The 24,742-nt window shown below is 57.1% G+C and overlaps 1 protein-coding gene across 2 annotated transcripts in view; it reads left to right on the top strand.

Annotated features, from left to right (window-relative positions):
* Window positions 1-24,483, top strand: part of LOC140395989 (sulfotransferase 1C2-like) — a 70,771-nt gene extending 46,288 nt beyond the window's left edge. For both annotated transcript variants that reach the window (XM_072484024.1, XM_072484023.1), the window contains exons 7-8: window positions 22,728-22,908; window positions 24,321-24,483. In XM_072484024.1, the coding sequence (XP_072340125.1) occupies window positions 22,728-22,908; window positions 24,321-24,433 (294 nt within the window). In that variant the 3' untranslated portion in view covers window positions 24,434-24,483. The remainder of the gene's footprint in view (window positions 1-22,727; window positions 22,909-24,320) is intronic.
* Window positions 24,484-24,742: the final 259 nt, after the last annotated feature.

Raw genomic sequence — 24,742 nt, 5'->3', positions numbered from 1 at the left:
ACCCCGGGTCTGGATGGCCAGTCACTCTCTCACTGACCCTTGACCCGGGACTGGACGGCCAGTCACTCTCTAATTGATCCTTGACCCCGGGTCTGAATGGCCAGTCACTCTCTCACTGACGCTTGACCCGGGATTGGATGACCGGTCACTCTCTCACTGACCCTTGACCCGCGTCTGGATGACCAGTCACTGTTTCACTGACCCTTGACCCGGGTTTGGATGACCAGTCACTCTCTCACTGACCCTTGACCCGGGACTGGATGACCAGTCACTCTCTCACTGACCCTTGACCTGGGACTGGACGACCAGTCACTCTCTCACTGACCCTTGACCTGGGTCTGGATGACCAGTCACTCTCCACTGACCCTTGACTCGGGACTGGATGACCAGTCACTCTCTCACTGACCCTTGACCCGGTACTGGATGACCAGTCACTCTCTCACTGACACTTGACCCGCGTCTGGATGACCAGTCACTCTCTCACTGACCCTTGACCCGGGATTGGATGACCAGTCACTCTCTCACTGAGCCTTGACCTGGGACTGGATGACCAGTCACTCTCCACTAACCCTTGACCCGGGACTGGATGGCCAGTCACTCTCACATTGATCCTTGACCCTGGGTCTGGATGACCAGTCACTCTCTCGCTGACCATTGACCCAGGACTGGATGAGCAGTCACTCTCTCACTTACCCTTGACCTGGGACTGGATGACCAGTCACTCTCTCACTGACCCTTGACCCCGGGTCTGGATGGGTAGTCACTCTCTCACTGACCCTTGACCCGGGACTGGATGACCATTCACTCTCTCATTGACCCTTGACCCGGGACTGGATGGCCAGTCACTCTCTCATTGATCCTTGACCCCGGGTCTGGATGACCAGTCACTCTCTCATTGATCCTTGACCCCGGGTCTGGATGGCCAGTCACTCTCTCACAGACCCTTGACCCCGGGTCTGGATGACCAGTCACTCTCTCACTGACCCTTGACCCGGTACTGGATGACCAGTCACTCTCTCACTGACCCTTGACCCAGGACTGGATGACCAGTCACTCTCTTCCTGACCCTTGATCCGGGTCTGGGTGACCAGTCACTCTCTCACTGACCATTGACCCCGGGTCTGGATGGGTAGTCACTCTCTCACTGACCCTTGACCCGGGACTGGATGATCATTCACTCTCTCATTGACCCGGGACTGGATGGCCAGTCACTCTCTCATTGATCCTTGACCCCGGGTCTGGATGACCAGTCACTCTCTCATTGATCCTTGACCCCGGGTCTGGATGGCCAGTCGCTCCCCCACTGGTCCTTGACCCCGGGTCTGGATGACCAGTCACTCTCTTCCTGAACCTTGACCCGGGACTGGATGACCAGTCACTCTCTCACTGACCCTTGACACGGGACTGGATGACCAGTCACTGTCCACTGACCCTTGACACGGGACTGGATGACCAGTCGGTCTCTCAATGACACTTGACCTGGGACTGGATGGCCAGTCACTCTCTCACTTACCCTTGACCCGGGACTGGATGGCCAGTCGCTCCCTCATTGATCCTTGACCCCAGGACTGGATGGCCAGTCACTCTCTCACTGACCCTTGACCCGGGACTGGATGGCCAGTCACTCTCTCATTGACCCTTGACCCGGGACTGGATGACCAGTCACTCTCTCATTGATCCTTGACCCCGTGTCTGGATGACCAGTCACTCTCTCACTGACCCTTGACCCGGGTCTGGATGACCAGTCACTCTCTCACTGACCCTTGACCCGCGTCTCAATGGCCAGTCACTCTCTCATTGAACATTGACCCCGGGTCTGGATGACCTGACACTCCCTCACTGACCCTTGACCCGGGTCTGGATGGCCAGTCACTCTCTCATTGAACATTGACCCCGGGTCTGGATGACTAGTCACTCCCTCACTGACCCTTGACCCCTGGTCTGGATGACCAGTCACTCTCTCAATGACCCTTGACCCGGGACTGGATGACCAGTCAATCTCTCACTGACCCTTGACCCGGGTCTGGATGACCAGTCACTCTCTCACTGACCCTTGACCCGGGACTGGATGACCAGTCACTCTCTCACTGACCCTTGATCGGGACTGGATGACCAGTCACTCTCTCACTGACCCTTGACCTGGGTCTGGATGACCAGTCACTCTCTCACTGACCCTTGACTCGGGACTGGATGACAAGTCACTCTCTCACTGACCCTTGACCCGGGTCTGGATGACCAGTCACTCTCTCACTGACCCTTGACTCGGGACTGGATGACCAGTCACTCTCTCACTGACCCTTGACCCGGGTCTGGATGACCAGTCACTCTCTCTCGGACCCTTGACCCTGGACTGGATGGCCAGTCAATCTCTCATTGAACCTTGACCCCGAGTCTGGATGGCCAGTCACTCTCTCACTGACCCTTGACCCAGGACTGGATGGCCAGTCACTCCCTCACTCATCCTTGACCCGGGTCTGGATGGCCAATCACTCCTTCACTGACCCTTGACTCGGGTCTGGACGGCCAGTCACTCACACTGACCCTTGACACCGGGTCTGGATAACCAGTCACTCTCTCACTGACCCTTGACCCAGGTCTGGATGGCCAGTCACTCTCTCACTGACCCTTGACCCCGGGTCTGGATGGCCAGTCACTCTCTCACTGACCTTTGAACCGGGTCTGGATGGCCAGTCACTCTCTCATTGTTCCTTGACCCCGGGTCTAGATGACCAGTCACTCTCTCACTGAAGCTTGACCCCGGGTCTGGATTGCCAGTCACTCTCTCACTGACCCTTGACTCAGGTCTGGATGGCCAGTCACTCTCTCACTGACCCTTGACCCCGGGTCTGGATGGCCAGTCACTCTCTCACTGACCCTTGACCCGGGACTGGACGGCCAGTCACTCTCTAATTGATCCTTGACCCCGGGTCTGAATGGCCAGTCACTCTCTCACTGACGCTTGACCCGGGATTGGATGACCGGTCACTCTCTCACTGACCCTTGACCCGCGTCTGGATGACCAGTCACTGTTTCACTGACCCTTGACCCGGGTTTGGATGACCAGTCACTCTCTCACTGACCCTTGACCCGGGACTGGATGACCAGTCACTCTCTCACTGACCCTTGACCTGGGACTGGACGACCAGTCACTCTCTCACTGACCCTTGACCTGGGTCTGGATGACCAGTCACTCTCCACTGACCCTTGACTCGGGACTGGATGACCAGTCACTCTCTCACTGACCCTTGACCCGGTACTGGATGACCAGTCACTCTCTCACTGACACTTGACCCGCGTCTGGATGACCAGTCACTCTCTCACTGACCCTTGACCCGGGATTGGATGACCAGTCACTCTCTCACTGAGCCTTGACCTGGGACTGGATGACCAGTCACTCTCCACTAACCCTTGACCCGGGACTGGATGGCCAGTCACTCTCACATTGATCCTTGACCCTGGGTCTGGATGACCAGTCACTCTCTCGCTGACCATTGACCCAGGACTGGATGAGCAGTCACTCTCTCACTTACCCTTGACCTGGGACTGGATGACCAGTCACTCTCTCACTGACCCTTGACCCCGGGTCTGGATGGGTAGTCACTCTCTCACTGACCCTTGACCCGGGACTGGATGACCATTCACTCTCTCATTGACCCTTGACCCGGGACTGGATGGCCAGTCACTCTCTCATTGATCCTTGACCCCGGGTCTGGATGACCAGTCACTCTCTCATTGATCCTTGACCCCGGGTCTGGATGGCCAGTCACTCTCTCACAGACCCTTGACCCCGGGTCTGGATGACCAGTCACTCTCTCACTGACCCTTGACCCGGTACTGGATGACCAGTCACTCTCTCACTGACCCTTGACCCAGGACTGGATGACCAGTCACTCTCTTCCTGACCCTTGATCCGGGTCTGGGTGACCAGTCACTCTCTCACTGACCATTGACCCCGGGTCTGGATGGGTAGTCACTCTCTCACTGACCCTTGACCCGGGACTGGATGATCATTCACTCTCTCATTGACCCGGGACTGGATGGCCAGTCACTCTCTCATTGATCCTTGACCCCGGGTCTGGATGACCAGTCACTCTCTCATTGATCCTTGACCCCGGGTCTGGATGGCCAGTCGCTCCCCCACTGGTCCTTGACCCCGGGTCTGGATGACCAGTCACTCTCTTCCTGAACCTTGACCCGGGACTGGATGACCAGTCACTCTCTCACTGACCCTTGACACGGGACTGGATGACCAGTCACTGTCCACTGACCCTTGACACGGGACTGGATGACCAGTCGGTCTCTCAATGACACTTGACCTGGGACTGGATGGCCAGTCACTCTCTCACTTACCCTTGACCCGGGACTGGATGGCCAGTCGCTCCCTCATTGATCCTTGACCCCAGGACTGGATGGCCAGTCACTCTCTCACTGACCCTTGACCCGGGACTGGATGGCCAGTCACTCTCTCATTGACCCTTGACCCGGGACTGGATGACCAGTCACTCTCTCATTGATCCTTGACCCCGTGTCTGGATGACCAGTCACTCTCTCACTGACCCTTGACCCGGGTCTGGATGACCAGTCACTCTCTCACTGACCCTTGACCCGCGTCTCAATGGCCAGTCACTCTCTCATTGAACATTGACCCCGGGTCTGGATGACCTGACACTCCCTCACTGACCCTTGACCCCTGGTCTGGATGACCAGTCACTCTCTCACTGACCCTTGACCCGGGACTGGATGACAAGTCACTCTCTCACTGACCCTTGACCCGGGTCTGGATGACCAGTCACTCTCTCTGACCCTTGACCCGGGACTGGATGACCAGTCACTCTCTCACTGACCCTTGACCGGGACTGGATGACCAGTCACTCTCTCACTGACCCTTGACCTGGGTCTGGATGACCAGTCACTCTCTCACTGACCCTTGACTCGGGACTGGATGACCAGTCACTCTCTCACTGACCCTTGACCCGGGACTGGATGAGCAGTCACCCTCTCACTGACCCTTGACCCGGGTCTGGATGACCAGTCACTCTCTCACTGACCCTTGACTCGGGACTGGATGACCAGTCACTCTCTCACTGACACTTGACCCGGGTCTGGATGACCAGTCACTCTCTCACTGACCCTTGACCCGGGACTGGATGGCCAGTCACTCTCTCATTGAACATTGACCCCGGGTCTGGATGACCAGTCACTCTCTCACTGACCCTTGACCCAGGTCTGGATGGCCAGTCGGTCTCTCACTGACCCTTGACCCGGGTCTGGATGCCCATTCACTCCCTCACTGACCCTTGACCCCGAGTCTGGATGGCCAGTCACTCTCTCACTGACCCTTGACTCGGGTCTGGATGGCCAGTCACTCTCTCACTGACCCTTGACCCCGGGTTTGGATGGCCAGTCACTCTCTCACTGACCCTTGACCCGGAACTGGATGACCAGTCACTCTCCACTGACCCTTGACTCGGGACTGGATGACCAGTCACTCTCTCACTGACCCTTGACCCGGGACTGGATGACCAGTCACTCTCTCACTGACCCTTGACCCACGTCTGGATGACCAGCCACTCTCTCACTGACCCTTGACCTGGGATTGGATGACCAGTCACTCTCTCACTGACCCTTGACCTGGGACTGGATGACCAGTCACTCTCCACTGACCCTTGACCCGGGACTGGATGGCCAGTCACTCTCTCATTGATCCTTGACCCTGGGTCTGGATGACCAATCACTCTCTCGCTGACCCTTGACCCGGGACTGGATGACCAGTCGCTCCCTCATTGATCCTTGACACTGGGTCTGGATGACCAGTCACTCTCTCACTGACACTTGACCCCGAGTCTGGATTGCCAGACACTCTCACTGACCCTTGACCCGGGACTGGATGACCAGTCGCTCCCCCACTGGTCCTTGACCCCGGGTCTGGATGACCAGTCACTCTCTTACTGACCCTTGACCCGGGACTGGATGACCAGTCAATCTCTCACTGACCCTTGACCCGGGACTGGATGGCCAGTCGCTCCCTCATTGATCCTTGACCCCGGGACTGGATGGCCAGTCACTCTCTCACTGACCCTTGACTCGGGACTGGATGGCCAGTCACTCTCTCACTGACAATTGACCTGGGACTGGATGGCCAGTCACTCTCTCACTGACCCTTGACCCGGGACTGGATGGCCAGTCGCTCCCTCATTGATCCTTGACCCCGGGACTGGATGGCCAGTCACTCTTTCACTGACCCTTGACCCGGGACTGTATGGCCAGGCACTCTCTCATTGACCCTTGACCCGGGACTGGATGACCAGTAACTCTCTCATTGATCCTTGACCCCGGGTCTGGATGACCAGTCACTCTCTCACTGACCCTTGACCCGGGTCTGGATGGCCAGTCACTCTCTCATTGAACATTGACCCCGGGTCTGGATGACTAGTCACTCCCTCACTGACCCTTGACCCGGGTCTGGATGACCAGTCACTCTCTCACTGACCCTTGACCCGGGACTGGATGACCAGTCACTCTCTCACTGACCCTTGATCGGCACTGGATGACCAGTCACTCTCTCACTGACCCTTGAACTGGGTCTGGATGACCAGTCACTCTCTCACTGACCCTTGACTCGGGTCTGGATGACAAGTCACTCTCTCACTGACCCTTGACCCGGGTCTGGATGACCAGTCACTCTCTCACTGACCCTTGACTCGGGACTGGATGACCAGTCACTCTCTCACTGACCCTTGACCCGGGTCTCGATGACCAGTCACTCTCTCACTGACCCTTGACCCAGGACTGGATGGCCAGTCACTCCCTCACTCATCCTTGACCCGGGTCTGGATGGCCAATCACTCCTTCACTGACCCTTGACTCGGGTCTGGACGGCCAGTCACTCACACTGACCCTTGACACCGGGTCTGGATAACCAGTCACTCTCTCACTGACCCTTGACCCAGGTCTGGATGGCCAGTCACTCTCTCACTGACCCTTGACCCCGGGTCTGGATGGCCAGTCACTCTCTCACTGACCTTTGAACCGGGTCTGGATGGCCAGTCACTCTCTCATTGTTCCTTGACCCCGGGTCTAGATGACCAGTCACTCTCTCACTGAAGCTTGACCCCGGGTCTGGATTGCCAGTCACTCTCTCACTGACCCTTGACTCAGGTCTGGATGGCCAGTCACTCTCTCACTGACCCTTGACCCCGGGTCTGGATGGCCAGTCACTCTCTCACTGACCCTTGACCCGGGACTGGACGGCCAGTCACTCTCTAATTGATCCTTGACCCCGGGTCTGAATGGCCAGTCACTCTCTCACTGACGCTTGACCCGGGATTGGATGACCGGTCACTCTCTCACTGACCCTTGACCCGCGTCTGGATGACCAGTCACTGTTTCACTGACCCTTGACCCGGGTTTGGATGACCAGTCACTCTCTCACTGACCCTTGACCCGGGACTGGATGACCAGTCACTCTCTCACTGACCCTTGACCTGGGACTGGACGACCAGTCACTCTCTCACTGACCCTTGACCTGGGTCTGGATGACCAGTCACTCTCCACTGACCCTTGACTCGGGACTGGATGACCAGTCACTCTCTCACTGACCCTTGACCCGGTACTGGATGACCAGTCACTCTCTCACTGACACTTGACCCGCGTCTGGATGACCAGTCACTCTCTCACTGACCCTTGACCCGGGATTGGATGACCAGTCACTCTCTCACTGAGCCTTGACCTGGGACTGGATGACCAGTCACTCTCCACTAACCCTTGACCCGGGACTGGATGGCCAGTCACTCTCACATTGATCCTTGACCCTGGGTCTGGATGACCAGTCACTCTATCGCTGACCATTGACCCAGGACTGGATGAGCAGTCACTCTCTCACTTACCCTTGACCTGGGACTGGATGACCAGTCACTCTCTCACTGACCCTTGACCCCGGGTCTGGATGGGTAGTCACTCTCTCACTGACCCTTGACCCGGGACTGGATGACCATTCACTCTCTCATTGACCCTTGACCCGGGACTGGATGGCCAGTCACTCTCTCATTGATCCTTGACCCCGGGTCTGGATGACCAGTCACTCTCTCATTGATCCTTGACCCCGGGTCTGGATGGCCAGTCACTCTCTCACAGACCCTTGACCCCGGGTCTGGATGACCAGTCACTCTCTCACTGACCCTTGACCCGGTACTGGATGACCAGTCACTCTCTCACTGACCCTTGACCCAGGACTGGATGACCAGTCACTCTCTTCCTGACCCTTGATCCGGGTCTGGGTGACCAGTCACTCTCTCACTGACCATTGACCCCGGGTCTGGATGGGTAGTCACTCTCTCACTGACCCTTGACCCGGGACTGGATGATCATTCACTCTCTCATTGACCCGGGACTGGATGGCCAGTCACTCTCTCATTGATCCTTGACCCCGGGTCTGGATGACCAGTCACTCTCTCATTGATCCTTGACCCCGGGTCTGGATGGCCAGTCGCTCCCCCACTGGTCCTTGACCCCGGGTCTGGATGACCAGTCACTCTCTTCCTGAACCTTGACCCGGGACTGGATGACCAGTCACTCTCTCACTGACCCTTGACACGGGACTGGATGACCAGTCACTGTCCACTGACCCTTGACACGGGACTGGATGACCAGTCGGTCTCTCAATGACACTTGACCTGGGACTGGATGGCCAGTCACTCTCTCACTTACCCTTGACCCGGGACTGGATGGCCAGTCGCTCCCTCATTGATCCTTGACCCCAGGACTGGATGGCCAGTCACTCTCTCACTGACCCTTGACCCGGGACTGGATGGCCAGTCACTCTCTCATTGACCCTTGACCCGGGACTGGATGACCAGTCACTCTCTCATTGATCCTTGACCCCGTGTCTGGATGACCAGTCACTCTCTCACTGACCCTTGACCCGGGTCTGGATGACCAGTCACTCTCTCACTGACCCTTGACCCGCGTCTCAATGGCCAGTCACTCTCTCATTGAACATTGACCCCGGGTCTGGATGACCTGACACTCCCTCACTGACCCTTGACCCCTGGTCTGGATGACCAGTCACTCTCTCACTGACCCTTGACCCGGGACTGGATGACAAGTCACTCTCTCACTGACCCTTGACCCGGGTCTGGATGACCAGTCACTCTCTCTGACCCTTGACCCGGGACTGGATGACCAGTCACTCTCTCACTGACCCTTGACCGGGACTGGATGACCAGTCACTCTCTCACTGACCCTTGACCTGGGTCTGGATGACCAGTCACTCTCTCACTGACCCTTGACTCGGGACTGGATGACCAGTCACTCTCTCACTGACCCTTGACCCGGGACTGGATGAGCAGTCACCCTCTCACTGACCCTTGACCCGGGTCTGGATGACCAGTCACTCTCTCACTGACCCTTGACTCGGGACTGGATGACCAGTCACTCTCTCACTGACACTTGACCCGGGTCTGGATGACCAGTCACTCTCTCACTGACCCTTGACCCGGGACTGGATGGCCAGTCACTCTCTCATTGAACATTGACCCCGGGTCTGGATGACCAGTCACTCTCTCACTGACCCTTGACCCAGGTCTGGATGGCCAGTCGGTCTCTCACTGACCCTTGACCCGGGTCTGGATGCCCATTCACTCCCTCACTGACCCTTGACCCCGAGTCTGGATGGCCAGTCACTCTCTCACTGACCCTTGACTCGGGTCTGGATGGCCAGTCACTCTCTCACTGACCCTTGACCCCGGGTTTGGATGGCCAGTCACTCTCTCACTGACCCTTGACCCGGAACTGGATGACCAGTCACTCTCCACTGACCCTTGACTCGGGACTGGATGACCAGTCACTCTCTCACTGACCCTTGACCCGGGACTGGATGACCAGTCACTCTCTCACTGACCCTTGACCCACGTCTGGATGACCAGCCACTCTCTCACTGACCCTTGACCTGGGATTGGATGACCAGTCACTCTCTCACTGACCCTTGACCTGGGACTGGATGACCAGTCACTCTCCACTGACCCTTGACCCGGGACTGGATGGCCAGTCACTCTCTCATTGATCCTTGACCCTGGGTCTGGATGACCAATCACTCTCTCGCTGACCCTTGACCCGGGACTGGATGACCAGTCGCTCCCTCATTGATCCTTGACACTGGGTCTGGATGACCAGTCACTCTCTCACTGACACTTGACCCCGAGTCTGGATTGCCAGACACTCTCACTGACCCTTGACCCGGGACTGGATGACCAGTCGCTCCCCCACTGGTCCTTGACCCCGGGTCTGGATGACCAGTCACTCTCTTACTGACCCTTGACCCGGGACTGGATGACCAGTCAATCTCTCACTGACCCTTGACCCGGGACTGGATGGCCAGTCGCTCCCTCATTGATCCTTGACCCCGGGACTGGATGGCCAGTCACTCTCTCACTGACCCTTGACTCGGGACTGGATGGCCAGTCACTCTCTCACTGACAATTGACCTGGGACTGGATGGCCAGTCACTCTCTCACTGACCCTTGACCCGGGACTGGATGGCCAGTCGCTCCCTCATTGATCCTTGACCCCGGGACTGGATGGCCAGTCACTCTTTCACTGACCCTTGACCCGGGACTGTATGGCCAGGCACTCTCTCATTGACCCTTGACCCGGGACTGGATGACCAGTAACTCTCTCATTGATCCTTGACCCCGGGTCTGGATGACCAGTCACTCTCTCACTGACCCTTGACCCGGGTCTGGATGGCCAGTCACTCTCTCATTGAACATTGACCCCGGGTCTGGATGACTAGTCACTCCCTCACTGACCCTTGACCCGGGTCTGGATGACCAGTCACTCTCTCACTGACCCTTGACCCGGGACTGGATGACCAGTCACTCTCTCACTGACCCTTGATCGGCACTGGATGACCAGTCACTCTCTCACTGACCCTTGAACTGGGTCTGGATGACCAGTCACTCTCTCACTGACCCTTGACTCGGGTCTGGATGACAAGTCACTCTCTCACTGACCCTTGACCCGGGTCTGGATGACCAGTCACTCTCTCACTGACCCTTGACTCGGGACTGGATGACCAGTCACTCTCTCACTGACCCTTGACCCGGGTCTCGATGACCAGTCACTCTCTCTCTGACCCTTGACCCTGGACTGGATGGCCAGTCAATCTCTCATTGAACCTTGACCCCGAGTCTGGATGGCCAGTCACTCTCTCACTGACCCTTGACCCAGGACTGGATGGCCAGTCACTCCCTCACTGACCCTTGACCCGGGTCTGGATGGCCAATCACTCCTTCACTGACCCTTGACTCGGGTCTGGACGGCCAGTCACTCACACTGACCCTTGACCCCGGGTCTGGATAACCAGTCACTCTCTCACTGACCCTTGACCCAGGTCTGGATGGCCAGTCACTCTCTCACTGACCCTTGACCCCGGGTCTGGATGGCCAGTCACTCTCTCACTGACCTTTGACCCGGGTCTGGATGGCCAGTCACTCTCTCATTGTTCCTTGACCCCGGGTCTAGATGTCCAGTCACTCTCTCACTGAAGCTTGACCCCGGATCTGGATTGCCAGTCACTCTCTCACTGACCCTTGACTCAGGTCTGGATGGCCAGTCACTCTATCACTGACCCTTGACCCCGGGTCTGGATGGCCAGTCACTCTCTCACTGACCCTTGACCCGGGACTGGACGGCCAGTCACTCTCTAATTGATCCTTGACCCCGGGTCTAAATGGCCAGTCACTCTCTCACTGACGCTTGACCCGGGATTGGATGACCAGTCACTCTCTCACTGACACTTGACCCGCGTCTGGATGACCAGTCACTGTCTCACTGACCCTTGACCCGGGTTTGGATGACCAGTCACTCTCTCACTGACCCTTGACCCGGGACTGGATGACCAGTCACTCTCTCACTGACCCTTGACATGGGACTGGACGACCAGTCACTCTCTCACTGACCCTTGACCTGGGTCTGGATGACCAGTCACTCTCCACTGACCCTTGACTCGGGACTGGATGACCAGTCACTCTCTCACTGACCCTTGACCCGGTACTGGATGACCAGTCACTCTTTCACTGACCCTTGACCCGCGTCTGGATGACCAGTCACTCTCTCACTGACCCTTGACCCGGTACTGGATGGCCAGTCACTCTCTCACTGACACTTGACCCGCGTCTGGATGACCAGTCACTCTCTCACTGACCCTTGACCCGGGATTGGATGACCAGTCACTCTCTCACTGAGCCTTGACCTGGGACTGGATGACCAGTCACTCTCCACTAACCCTTGACCCGGGACTGGATGGCCAGTCACTCTCTCATTGATCCTTGACCCGGGACTGGATGACCAGTCACTCTCTCGCTGACCATTGACCCAGGACTGGATGACCAGTCACTCTCTCATTGATCCTTGACCCTGGGTCTGGATGACCAGTCACTCTCTCGCTGACCATTGACCCAGGACTGGATGACGAGTCACTCTCTCACTTACCCTTGACCTGGGACTGGATGACCAGTCACTCTCTCACTGACCCTTGACCCCGGGTCTGGATGGGTAGTCACTCTCTCACTGACCCTTGACCAGGGTCTGGATGACCATTCACTCTCTCATTGACCCTTGACCCGGGACTGGATGGCCAGTCACTCTCTCATTGATCCTTGACCCCGGGTCTGGATGACCAGTCACTCTCTCATTGGTCCTTGACCCCGGGTCTGGATGGCCAGTCACTCTCTCACTGACCCTTGACCCCGGGTCTGGATGACCAGTCACTCTCTCACTGACCCTTGACCCGGTACTGGATGACCAGTCACTCTCTCACTGACCCTTGACCCAGGACTGGATGACCAGTCACTCTCTTACTGACCCTTGATCCGGGTCTGAATGGCCAGTCACTCTCTCACTGACCCTTGACCCGGGTCTGGATGACCAGTCACTCTCTCAATGAAACTTGACCCCGAGTCTGGATGGCCAGTCACTCTCTCACTGACCCTTGACCCCGGGTCTGGATGACCAGTCACTCTCTCACTGACCCTTGACCCGGGACTGGATGACCAGTCACTCTCTCACTGACCCTTGACCCGCGACTGGATGACCATTCACTCTCTCACTGACCCTTGACCCCGGGTCTGGATGACCAGTCACTCTCTCATTGATCCTTGACCCCAGGTCTGGATGGCCAGTCACTCTCTCACTGACCCTTGACCCGGGACTGGATTGCCAGTCACTCCCTCACTGACCCTTGACCGGGCCTGGATGACCAGTCACTCTCTCACTGACCCTTGACCCGTGACTGGATGACCAGTCACTCTTTCACTGACCCTTGACTAGGGACTGGATTGCCAGTCACTCCGTCACTGACCCTTGACCGGGACTAGATGACCAGTCACTCTCTCACTGGCCCTTGATCCGGGACTGGATGACCAGTCACTCTCTCACTGACCCTTGACCCGGGACTGGATGACCATTCACTCTCTCACTGACCCTTGACCCGGGACTGGATGGCCAGTCGCTCTCTCACTGACCCTTGACCCCGGGTCTGGATGACCAGTCACTCTCTCTGACCCTTGACCCGGGACTGGATTGCCAGTCACTCCCTCACTGACCCTTGACCGGGACTGGATGACCAGTCACTCTCTCACTGACCCTTGACCCGTGACTGGATGACCAGTCACTCTTTCACTGACCCTTTACCCGGGACTGGATTGCCAGTCACTCCGTCACTGACCCTTGACCGGGACTGGATGACCAGTCACTCTCTCACTGACCCTTGACCCGGGACTGGATGACCAGTCACTCTCTCACTGACCCTTGACCCGGGACTGGATGACCATTCACTCTCTCACTGACCCTTGACCCGGGACTGGATGGCCAGTCACTCTCTCACTGACCCTTGACCCCGGGTCTGGATGACCAGTCACTCTCTCACTGACCATTGACCCGGGACTGGATGGCCAGTTACTCTCTCATTGATCCTTGACCCCGGGTCTGGATGACCAGTCACTCTCTCATTGGTCCTTGACCCAGGGTCTGGATGACCAGTCACTCTCTCATTGATCCTTTACCCCGGGTCTGGATGGCCAGTCACTCTCTCACTGACCCGTGACCCAGGGTCTGGATGGCCAGTCACTCTCTCACTGACCCTTGACCCGGGACTGGATGACCATTCACTCTCTCACTGACCCTTGACCCGGAACTGGATGGCCAGTCACTCTCTCATTGATCCTTGACCCCGGGTCTGGATGACCACTCACTCTCTCATTGATCCTTGACCCCGGGTCTGGATGACCAGTCACTCTCTCACTGACCCTTGACCCGGGTCTGGATGACCAGTCACTCTCTCACTGAGCCTTGACCCAGGACTGGATGACCAGTCACTCTCTCACTGACCCTTGACCCGGTACTGGATGACCAGTCACTCTCTCACTGACCCTTGAGTCGGGACTGGATGACCAGTCACTCTCTCACTGACCCTTGACCTGGGTCTGGATGACCAGTCACTCTCCACTGACCCTTGACTCGCGACTGGATGACCAGTCACTCTCTCACTGACCCTTGACCCGGGACTGGATGACCAGTCACTCTCTCACTGACCCTTGACCCGGGACTGGATGGCCAGTCACTCTCTCATTGAACTTTGACCCCGGATCTGGATGCCCAGTCACTCTCTCACTGACCCTTGACCCGGGTCTGGATGGCCAGTCGATCACTCACTGACCCTTGACTCGGGTCTAGATGCCCAGTCACTCCCTCACTGACCCTTGACCCCGAGTCTGGATGGCCAGTCACTCTCTCACTGACCCTTGACTCGGGTCTGGATGGCCAGTCACTCTCTCACTGACCCTTGACCCCGGGTTTGGATGGCCAGTCACTCTCTCACTCACCCTTGACCCGGGACTGGATTGCCAGTCACTCCCTCACTGACCCTTGACCGGGACTGGATGACCAGTCACTCTCTCACTGACCCTTGACCCGTGACTGGATGACCAGTCACTCTTTCACTGACCCTTGACCCGGGACTGGATTGCCAGTCACTCCGTCACTGACCCTTGACCGGGACTGGATGACCAGTCACTCTCTCACTGACCCTTGACCCGGGACTGGATGACCAGTCACTCTCTCACTGACCCTTGACCCGGGACTGGATGACCATTCACTCTCTCACTGACCCTTGACCCGGGACTGGATGGCCAGTCACTCTCTCACTGACCCTTGACCCCGGGTCTGGATGACCAGTCACTCTCTCACTGACCATTGACCCGGGACTGGATGGCCAGTTACTCTCTCATTGATCCTTGACCCCGGGTCTGGATGACCAGTCACTCTCTCATTGGTCCTTGACCCAGGGTCTGGATGACCAGTCACTCTCTCATTGATCCTTTACCCCGGGTCTGGATGGCCAGTCACTCTCTCACTGACCCGTGACCCAGGGTCTGGATGGCCAGTCACTCTCTCACTGACCCTTGACCCGGGACTGGATGACCATTCACTCTCTCACTGACCCTTGACCCGGAACTGGATGGCCAGTCACTCTCTCATTGATCCTTGACCCCGGGTCTGGATGACCAGTCACTCTCTCATTGATCCTTGACCCCGGGTCTGGATGACCAGTCACTCTCTCACTGACCCTTGACCCGGGTCTGGATGACCAGTCACTCTCTCACTGAGCCTTGACCCAGGACTGGATGACCAGTCACTCTCTCACTGACCCTTGACCCGGTACTGGATGACCAGTCACTCTCTCACTGACCCTGGAGTCGGGACTGGATGACCAGTCACTCTCTCACTGACCCTTGACCTGGGTCTGGATGACCAGTCACTCTCCACTGACCCTTGACTCGCGACTGGATGACCAGTCACTCTCTCACTGACCCTTGACCCGGGACTGGATGACCAGTCACTCTCTCACTGACCCTTGACCCGGGACTGGATGGCCAGTCACTCTCTCATTGAACTTTGACCCCGGATCTGGATGCCCAGTCACTCTCTCACTGACCCTTGACCCGGGTCTGGATGGCCAGTCGGTCACTCACTGACCCTTGACTCGGGTCTGGATGCCCAGTCACTCCCTCACTGACCCTTGACCCCGAGTCTGGATGGCCAGTCACTCTCTCACTGACCCTTGACTCGGGTCTGGATGGCCAGTCACTCTCTCACTGACCCTTGACCCCGGGTTTGGATGGCCAGTCACTCTCTCACTCACCCTTGACCCGGGACTGGATGACCAGTCACTCTCCACTGACCCTTGACTCGGGACTGGATGACCAGTCACTCTCTCACTGACCCTTGACCCGGGACTGGATGACCAGTCACTCTCTCACTGTCCCTTGACCTGGGACTGGATGACCAGTCATTCTCCACTGACCCTTGACCCGGGACTGGATGGCCAGTCACTATCTCATTGATCCTTGACCCTGGGTCTGGATGACCAGTCACTCTCTCGCTGACTTTTGACCCGGGACTGGATGACCAGTCGCTCCCTCATTGATCCTTGACACTGGGTCTGGATGACCAGTCTCTCTCTCACTGACCCTTGACCCCGGGTCTGGATGGCCAGCCACTCTCACTGACCCTTGACCCTGGACTGGATGACCAGCCGCTCCCCCACTGGTCCTTGACCCCGGGTCTGGATGACCAGTCACTCTCTCATTGATCCTTGAGCCCGGGTCTGGATGGCCAGTCACTCTCTCACTGACCCTTGACCCGGGACTGGATTGCCAGTCACTCCCTCACTGACCCTTGACCGGGACTGGATGACCAGTCACTCTCTCACTGACCCTTGACCCGTGACTGGATGACCAGTCACTCTTTCACTGACCCTTGACCCGGACTGGATTGCCAGTCACTCCGTCACTGACCCTTGACCGGGACTGGATGACCAGTCACTCTCTCACTGACCCTTGACCCGGGACTGGATGACCATTCACTCTCTCACTGACCCTTGACCCGGGACTGGATGGCCAGTCACTCTCTCACTGACCCTTGACCCCGGGTCTGGATGACCAGTCACTCTCTCACTGACCATTGACCCGGGACTGGATGGCCAGTCACTCTCTCATTGATTCTTGACCCCGGGTCTGGATGACCAGTCACTCTCTCATTGATCCTTGACCCAGGGTCTGGATTGCCAGTCACTCTCTCATTGATCCTTGACCCCGGGTCTGGATGGCCAGTCACTCTCTCATTGATCCTTTTCCCCGGGTCTGGATAGCCAGTCACTCTCTCACTGACCCTTGACCCCGGGTCTGGATGGCCAGTCACTCTCTCACTGACCCTTGACCCGGGACTGGATGACGATTCACTCTCTCATTGATCCTTGACCCAGGGTCTGGATGACCAGTCACTCTCTCATTGATCCTTGACCCGGGTCTGGATGGCCAGTCACTCTCTCATTGATCCTTTACCCCGGGTCTGGATGGCCAGTCACTCTCTCACTGACCCTTGACCCCGGGTCTGGATGGCCAGTCACTCTCTCACTGACCCTTGACACCGGGTCTGGATGACCAGTCACTCTCTCATTGATCCTTGACCCCGGGTCTGGATGGCCAGTCACTCTCTCACTGACCCTTGACCCGGGACTGGATGGCCAGTCACTCTCTCACTGACCCTTGACCCGGGTCTGGATGGCCAGTCACTCTCTCACTGATCCTTGACCCAGGATTGGATGACCAGTCACTCTCTGATTGATCCTTGACCCTGGGTCTGGATGGCCAGTCACTCTCTCACTGACCCTTGACCCGGGTCTGGATGGCCAGTCACTCTCTCACTGATCCTTGACCCAGGACTGGATGACCAGTCACTCTCTGATTGATCCTTGACCCTGGGTCTGGATGGCCAGTCACTCTCTCACTGACCCTTGACTCGGGTCTGGATGGCCAGTCACTCTCTCACTGACCCTTGACCCAGGACTGGATGACCAGTCACTCTCTCATTGATCCTTGACCCCGGGTCTAGATGACCAGTCACTCTCTCACTGACCCTTGACCCGGTACTGGATGACCAGTCACTCTCTCACTGACCCTTGATCTGGGTCTGAATGGCCAGTCACTCTCTCACTGACCCTTGACCCGGGTCTGGATGACCAGTCACTCTCTCACTGAAACTTGACCCCGAGTCTGGATGGCCAGTCACTCTCTCACTGACCCTTGACCCCGGGTCTGGATGACCAGTCACTCTCTCACTGACCCTTGACCCGGGACTGGATGGCCAGTCACTCCCTCACTGACCCTTGACCCGGGTCTGGATGGCCAGTCACTCTCTCACTGACCCTTCACCCGGGACTGGATGACCAGTCACTCTCTCACTGATGCTTGACCCGGGACTGGATGACTATTCACTCTCTCACTGACCCTTGACCCCGAGTCTGGATGACCAGTCACTCTCTCATTGATCCTTGACCCTGGGACTGGATGGCCAGTCACTCTCACTGACCCTTGACCCAGGACTGGATGACCTGTCACTCTCTCATTGATCCTTGACCCCGGGTCTGGATGACCAGTCACTCTCTCACTGACCCTTGACCCGGGACTGGATGACCAGTCACTCTCTCACTGACCCTTGACCCGGGACTGGTTGACCAGTCGGTCTCTCACTGACCCTTGACCAGGGACTGGATGACCAGTCACTCTCTCACTGACCCTTGACCCGGGACTGGATGACCAGTCACTCTCTCACTGACCCTTGACCTGGGACTGGATGACCAGTCACTCTCTCATTGATCCTTGACCCGGGACTGGATGACCAGTCACTCTCTCACTGACCCTTGACCCGGGACTGGATGACCAGTCACACTCTCACTGACCCTTGACCCGGGACTGGATGACCAGTCACTCTCTTATTGACCCTTGACCCGGGACTGGATGACCAGTCGGTCTCTCACTGACCCTTGACCCGGGACTGGATGGCCAGTCACCCCCTCATTGATCCTTGACCCCGGGTTTGGATCACCAGTCACTCTCCACTGATCCTTGACCCGGTACTGGATGACCAGTCACTCTCTCACTGACCCTTGACCCGGGTCTGGATGGCCAGTCACTGTCCACTGACCCTTGACTCGGGTCTGGATGGCCAGTCACTCTCTCACTGAACCTTGACCCAGGACTGGATGACCAGTCACTCTCTCATTGATCCTTGACCCCGGGTCTGGATGGCCAGTCACTCTCTCACTGACCCTTAACCCGGGACTGGATGGCCAGTCACTCTCTCACTGACCCTTGACCCGGGACTGGATGACCAGTCACTCTCTCACTGACCCTTGACCCGGGACTGGATGACAAGTCGGTATCTCACTGACCCTTGACCCGGGACTGGATGACCAGTCACTCTCTCACTGACCCTTGACCCGGGACTGGATGACCAGTCACTCTCTCACTGACCCTTGACCCGGCACTGGATGACCAGTCACTCTCTCACTGATGCTTGACCCGGGACTGGATGACTATTCACTCTCTCACTGACCCTTGACCCCGAGTCTGGATGACCAGTCACTCTCTCATTGATCCTTGACCCTGGGACTGGATGGCCAGTCACTCTCTCACTGACCCTTGACCCAGGACTGGATGACCAGTCACTCTCTCATTGATCCTTGACCCCGGGTCTGGATGACCAGTCACTCTCTCACTGACCCTTGACCCGGGACTGGATGACCAGTCAATCTCTCACTGACCCTTGACCCGGGACTGGTTGACCAGTCGGTCTCTCACTGACCCTTGACCAGGGACTGGATGACCAGTCACTCTCTCACTGACCCTTGACCCGGGACTGGATGACCAGTCACTCTCTCATTGATCCTTGACCCCGGGTCTGGATGACCAGTCACTCTCTCACTGACCCTTGACCCGGGACTGGATGACCAGTCACTCTCTCACTGACCCTTGACCCGGTACTGGATGACCAGTCACTCTCTCACTGACCCTTGACCCGGGTCTGGATGGCCAGTCACTGTCCACTGACCCTTGACCCCGGGTTTGGATCACCAGTCACTCTCCACTGATCCTTGACCCGGCACTGGATGACCAGTCACTCTCTCACTGACCCTTGACCCGGGTCTGGATGGCCAGTCACTGTCCACTGACCCTTGACTCGGGTCTGGATGGCCAGTCACTCTCTCACTGAACCTTGACCCAGGACTGGATGACCAGTCACTCTCTCATTGATCCTTGACCCCGGGTCTGGATGGCCAGTCACTCTCTCACTGACCCTTAACCCGGGACTGGATGGCCAGTCACTCTCTCACTGACCCTTGACCCGGGACTGGATGACCAGTCACTCTCTCACTGACCCTTGACCCGGGACTGGATGACAAGTCGGTATCTCACTGACCCTTGACCCGGGACTGGATGACCAGTCACTCTCTCACTGACCCTTGACCCGGGACTGGATGACCAGTCACTCTCTCACTGACCCTTGACCCGGCACTGGATGACCAGTCACTCTCTCACTGATGCTTGACCCGGGACTGGATGACTATTCACTCTCTCACTGACCCTTGACCCCGAGTCTGGATGACCAGTCACTCTCTCATTGATCCTTGACCCTGGGACTGGATGGCCAGTCACTCTCTCACTGACCCTTGACCCAGGACTGGATGACCAGTCACTCTCTCATTGATCCTTGACCCCGGGTCTGGATGACCAGTCACTCTCTCACTGACCCTTGACCCGGGACTGGATGACCAGTCACTCTCTCACTGACCCTTGACCCGGGACTGGTTGACCAGTCGGTCTCTCACTGACCCTTGACCAGGGACTGGATGACCAGTCACTCTCTCACTGACCCTTGACCCGGGACTGGATGACCAGTCACTCTCTCATTGATCCTTGACCCCGGGTCTGGATGACCAGTCACTCTCTCACTGACCCTTGACCCGGGACTGGATGACCAGTCACTCTCTCACTGACCCTTGACCCGGGACTGGTTGACCAGTCGGTCTCTCACTGACCCTTGACCAGGGACTGGATGACCAGTCACTCTCTCACTGACCCTTGACCCGGGACTGGATGACCAGTCACTCTCTCACTGACCCTTGACCTGGGACTGGATGACCAGTCATCTCTCATTGATCCTTGACCCGGGACTGGATGACCAGTCGGTCTCTCACTGACCCTTGACCCGGGACTGGATGGCCAGTCACACCCTCATTGATCCTTGACCCCGGGTTTGGATCACCAGTCACTCTCCACTGATCCTTGACCTGGTACTGGATGACCAGTCACTCTCTCACTGACCCTTGACCCGGGTCTGGATGGCCAGTCACTGTCCACTGACCCTTGACTCGGGTCTGGATGGCCAGTCACTCTCTCACTGACCCTTGACACAGGACTGGATGACCAGTCACTCTCTCATTGATCCTTGACCCCGGGTCTGGATGGCCAGTCACTCTCTCACTGACCCTTAACCCGGGACTGGATGGCCAGTCACTCTCTCACTGACCCTTGACCCGGGACTGGATGACCAGTCACTCTCTCACTGACCCTTGACCCGGGACTGGATGACCAGTCGGTATCTCACTGACCCTTGACCCGGGACTGGATGACCAGTCACTCTCTCACTGACCCTTGACCCGGGACTGGATGACCAGTCACTCTCTCACTGACCCTTGACCCGGGACTGGATGACCAGTCACTCTCTCATTGATCCTTAACCCGGGACTGGATGACCAGTCACTCTCTCACTGACCCTTGACCCGGGACTGGATGACCCGTCACACTCTCACTGACCCTTGACCCGTGACTGGATGACCAGTCACTCTCTCATTGACCCTTGACCCGGGACTGGATGACCAGTCGGTCTCTCACTGACCCTTGACCCGGGACTGGATTGGCCAGTCGCTCCCTCATTGATCCTTGACCCCGGGTTTGGATCACCAGTCACTCTCAACTGACCCTTGACCTGGGACTGGATGGCCAGTCACTCTCTCACTGACCCTTGACCCCGAGTCTGGATGGCCAGTCACTCTCTCACTGACCCTTGACCCCGGGTCTGGATGACCAGTCACTCTCTCACTGACCCTTGACCCGGGACTGGATGACCAGTCACTCTCTCACTGACCCTTGACCCGCGACTGGATGACCAGTCACTCTCTCACTGACCCTTGACCCGGGACTGGATGGCCAGTCACTCCCTCACTGACCCTTGACCCGGGTCTGGATGGCCAGTCACTCTCTCACTGACCCTTGACCCCGGGTCTGGATGACAAGTCACTCTCTCACTGATCTGAGTCTTGGTCCAGATGGTGAGTCCCTATTTCATTGACCCAGTGTCTGGTTGGTCAGTTCCTCTCTAACTTACCCTGACCGCAGTTCTTGTTTCTCGGTCCCCCTGTCTCACTGATCCCTGACCCCCCCGGTTCTGGTTTCTCGGTCCCCCTGTCTCACTGACCCCTCACCCGGTTCTGGTATCTCGGTCCCCCTGTCTCACTGACCCCTGACCCCCCGGTTCTGGTTTCTCGGTCCCCCTGTCTCACTGACCGCTCACCCCGGTTCTGGTTTCTCGGTCCCCCTGTCTCACTGACCCCTGACCCCCCGGTTCTGGTTTCTCGGTCCCCCTGTCTCACTGACCCCTCACCCCGGCTCTGGTTTCTCGGTCCCCCTGTCTCACTGACCCCTGACCCCCGATCCTGGTTTCTCGGTCCCCCTGTCTCACTGACCCCTGACCCCCCGGTTCTGGTTTCTCGGTCCCCCTGTCTCACTGACACCTGAGGTCTCTAACTCCGGCCCATTCCCATCCTATAGAATCCCAGACGGGAGATCCTGAAGATGGCCAAGTTCATGGAGAAGGTTCTGGAACAGGACGTCATTGAGAAGATTGTTCACCATTCCTCCTTCGACGTCATGAAGGACAATCCGATGGCCAATTACACCACCATCCCAACGGGCTTCATGGATCAGAACATCTCCAGGTTCATGCGCAAGGGTAGGTTCCAAGGGTCAAGGTGGGGAGAGGTTGGGGGTGAAATGTTACCATCTGGGGCCTGTGCCCTGACCTTCCCTGTGCCCTGGATCGGGTCTGTGCTGAACCGACCCCTAAAGGGCACTATTGTCAAACCTGGGATTAACAATGCAGCAATTGAAAAGGGTCAATGTGGGGCAGGTAGTTTGGGTGGTTACTGAACCTCATTCTCCCCACCCTCGCACACACAGATCAGGACAGACTCAAGCTGCAATCTCGGCCTATTCCTCGTTCAGCTGTTCCCATGGAGATGAGGGTTTGTGGGTGGAATGGTTGGAGGGGGGTGGCTGTGGAGGGGTGGGGGGGTCACATTTTCCTTCAACCCCCCACCCAAGGGAGGGGACGAACTGGAATGCCGAAACTCTAATAACAGAGAATCTAGCCATCTCTCTTTGACATTCGAAGGCGTTCCCATCGCTGATTCGCCCCGACTGTCAACATCCTGGGGGTTCCCATTGACCAGAAACTGAACTGGACCCAGCCACATAAACACTGTGGCTCCCAGAGCAGGTCAGAGGCTGGGAATCCTGCGGAGAGCAACTCACCTCCTGACCCCCCCGCAAAGCCTGTCCACCATCTACAAGGACACAAGTCAGGGGTGTGATGGGACCCTCTCCACTTGCCTGGATGGGTGCGGCTCCCAACAACACTCGAGAAGCTCGACACCATCCGGGACAAAGCAGCTCCCGCTCGATCGCCACGCTAACCCCGCCTTCCACATCCGCTCCCCCCCCCCCCCCCCCCCCCCCACCGACGCACAGCGGCAGCCGTGTATACCGTCTACAAGATGCACGGCAGCCGAGACTTCTTCGACACAGGGCGAGGAGACCGGTTTACCCGGGAGGGTTTGAAGGGAAAGGGGTAAATAACATCATTGACATGGGAATTACCTCAATACTGTATTTCAACACTCTCTCTGCCTCACTTTTTCTCTTTCCCTCTCTCACACCCACACTTTCCCTCTCTCGCCCACTTTCACCGTTTCTGTTTCTCTCTCCTATCTCTGCCATCCCTCTTCATTCCCCTCGTACTCTCTCTCCGCTCGCTTACACTCTGAGATCTCGCTTGAATTTGGGTTTCCTGTTTAACTCTGGCTCAATCTCTCACATTCCCTCTGGCTCAATCTCCGTCTCTCCGCCCTCTCTGCCCCGCCCTCTCACTCTCTTTCTCGCTCACTGACGTTCACACTTTCTCTCTCTCTGACTCACATCCTCTCCCTCTCTCTCTCCCTCTCTCACTCGCTCTCTCTGTCTCTGTCTCTCTCTCTCTCTCTGTCCCTCACGATCTCTCTCTCTCACTCTCTCTCTCCCTCTCTCTTTCACTTTCACTCCCTCTGTCTGTCTCTCTCTCTCTCCCCCTCTCTCCCTCTCTCACAGGTGAGGTTGGAGACTGGAAGAATCACTTCACAGTTTCTCAGAATGAAGATTTTGATGAACACTATGCGAGGCAGATGGTTCACAGCTCACTGAAGTTTCGCAACGTTCTGTAGCCACTCTGAGCGATAAAGCAAATAAACTTCTCCAATCACCAAAACACAAACTCCGATTATTTCACATCAACTCTGATCCATTATTGAACAGATTACAGATATCGTCCTGAGAGAGACAGGGAACTGAGAGACATCAGTCAGTGTACAGATATCTCCCTGAGAGAGGACTGAGAGACACCAGTCAGTGTACAGATATCTCCCTGAGAGAGAGGGGACTGAAAGACACCAGTCAGTGCACAGATATCTCCCTCAGAGAGAGAGAGGGGACTGAGAGACACCAGTCAGTGTACAGATATCTCCCTGAGAGAG

The sequence above is a fragment of the Scyliorhinus torazame genome, chromosome 19 (assembly GCF_047496885.1).
Source record: "Scyliorhinus torazame isolate Kashiwa2021f chromosome 19, sScyTor2.1, whole genome shotgun sequence".
NCBI classification, from domain to species: Eukaryota; Metazoa; Chordata; class Chondrichthyes; order Carcharhiniformes; family Scyliorhinidae; genus Scyliorhinus; species Scyliorhinus torazame.
The sequence above is the reverse complement of the archived record's forward strand: the minus strand, read 5'-3'. Positions and strand labels throughout refer to the sequence as shown.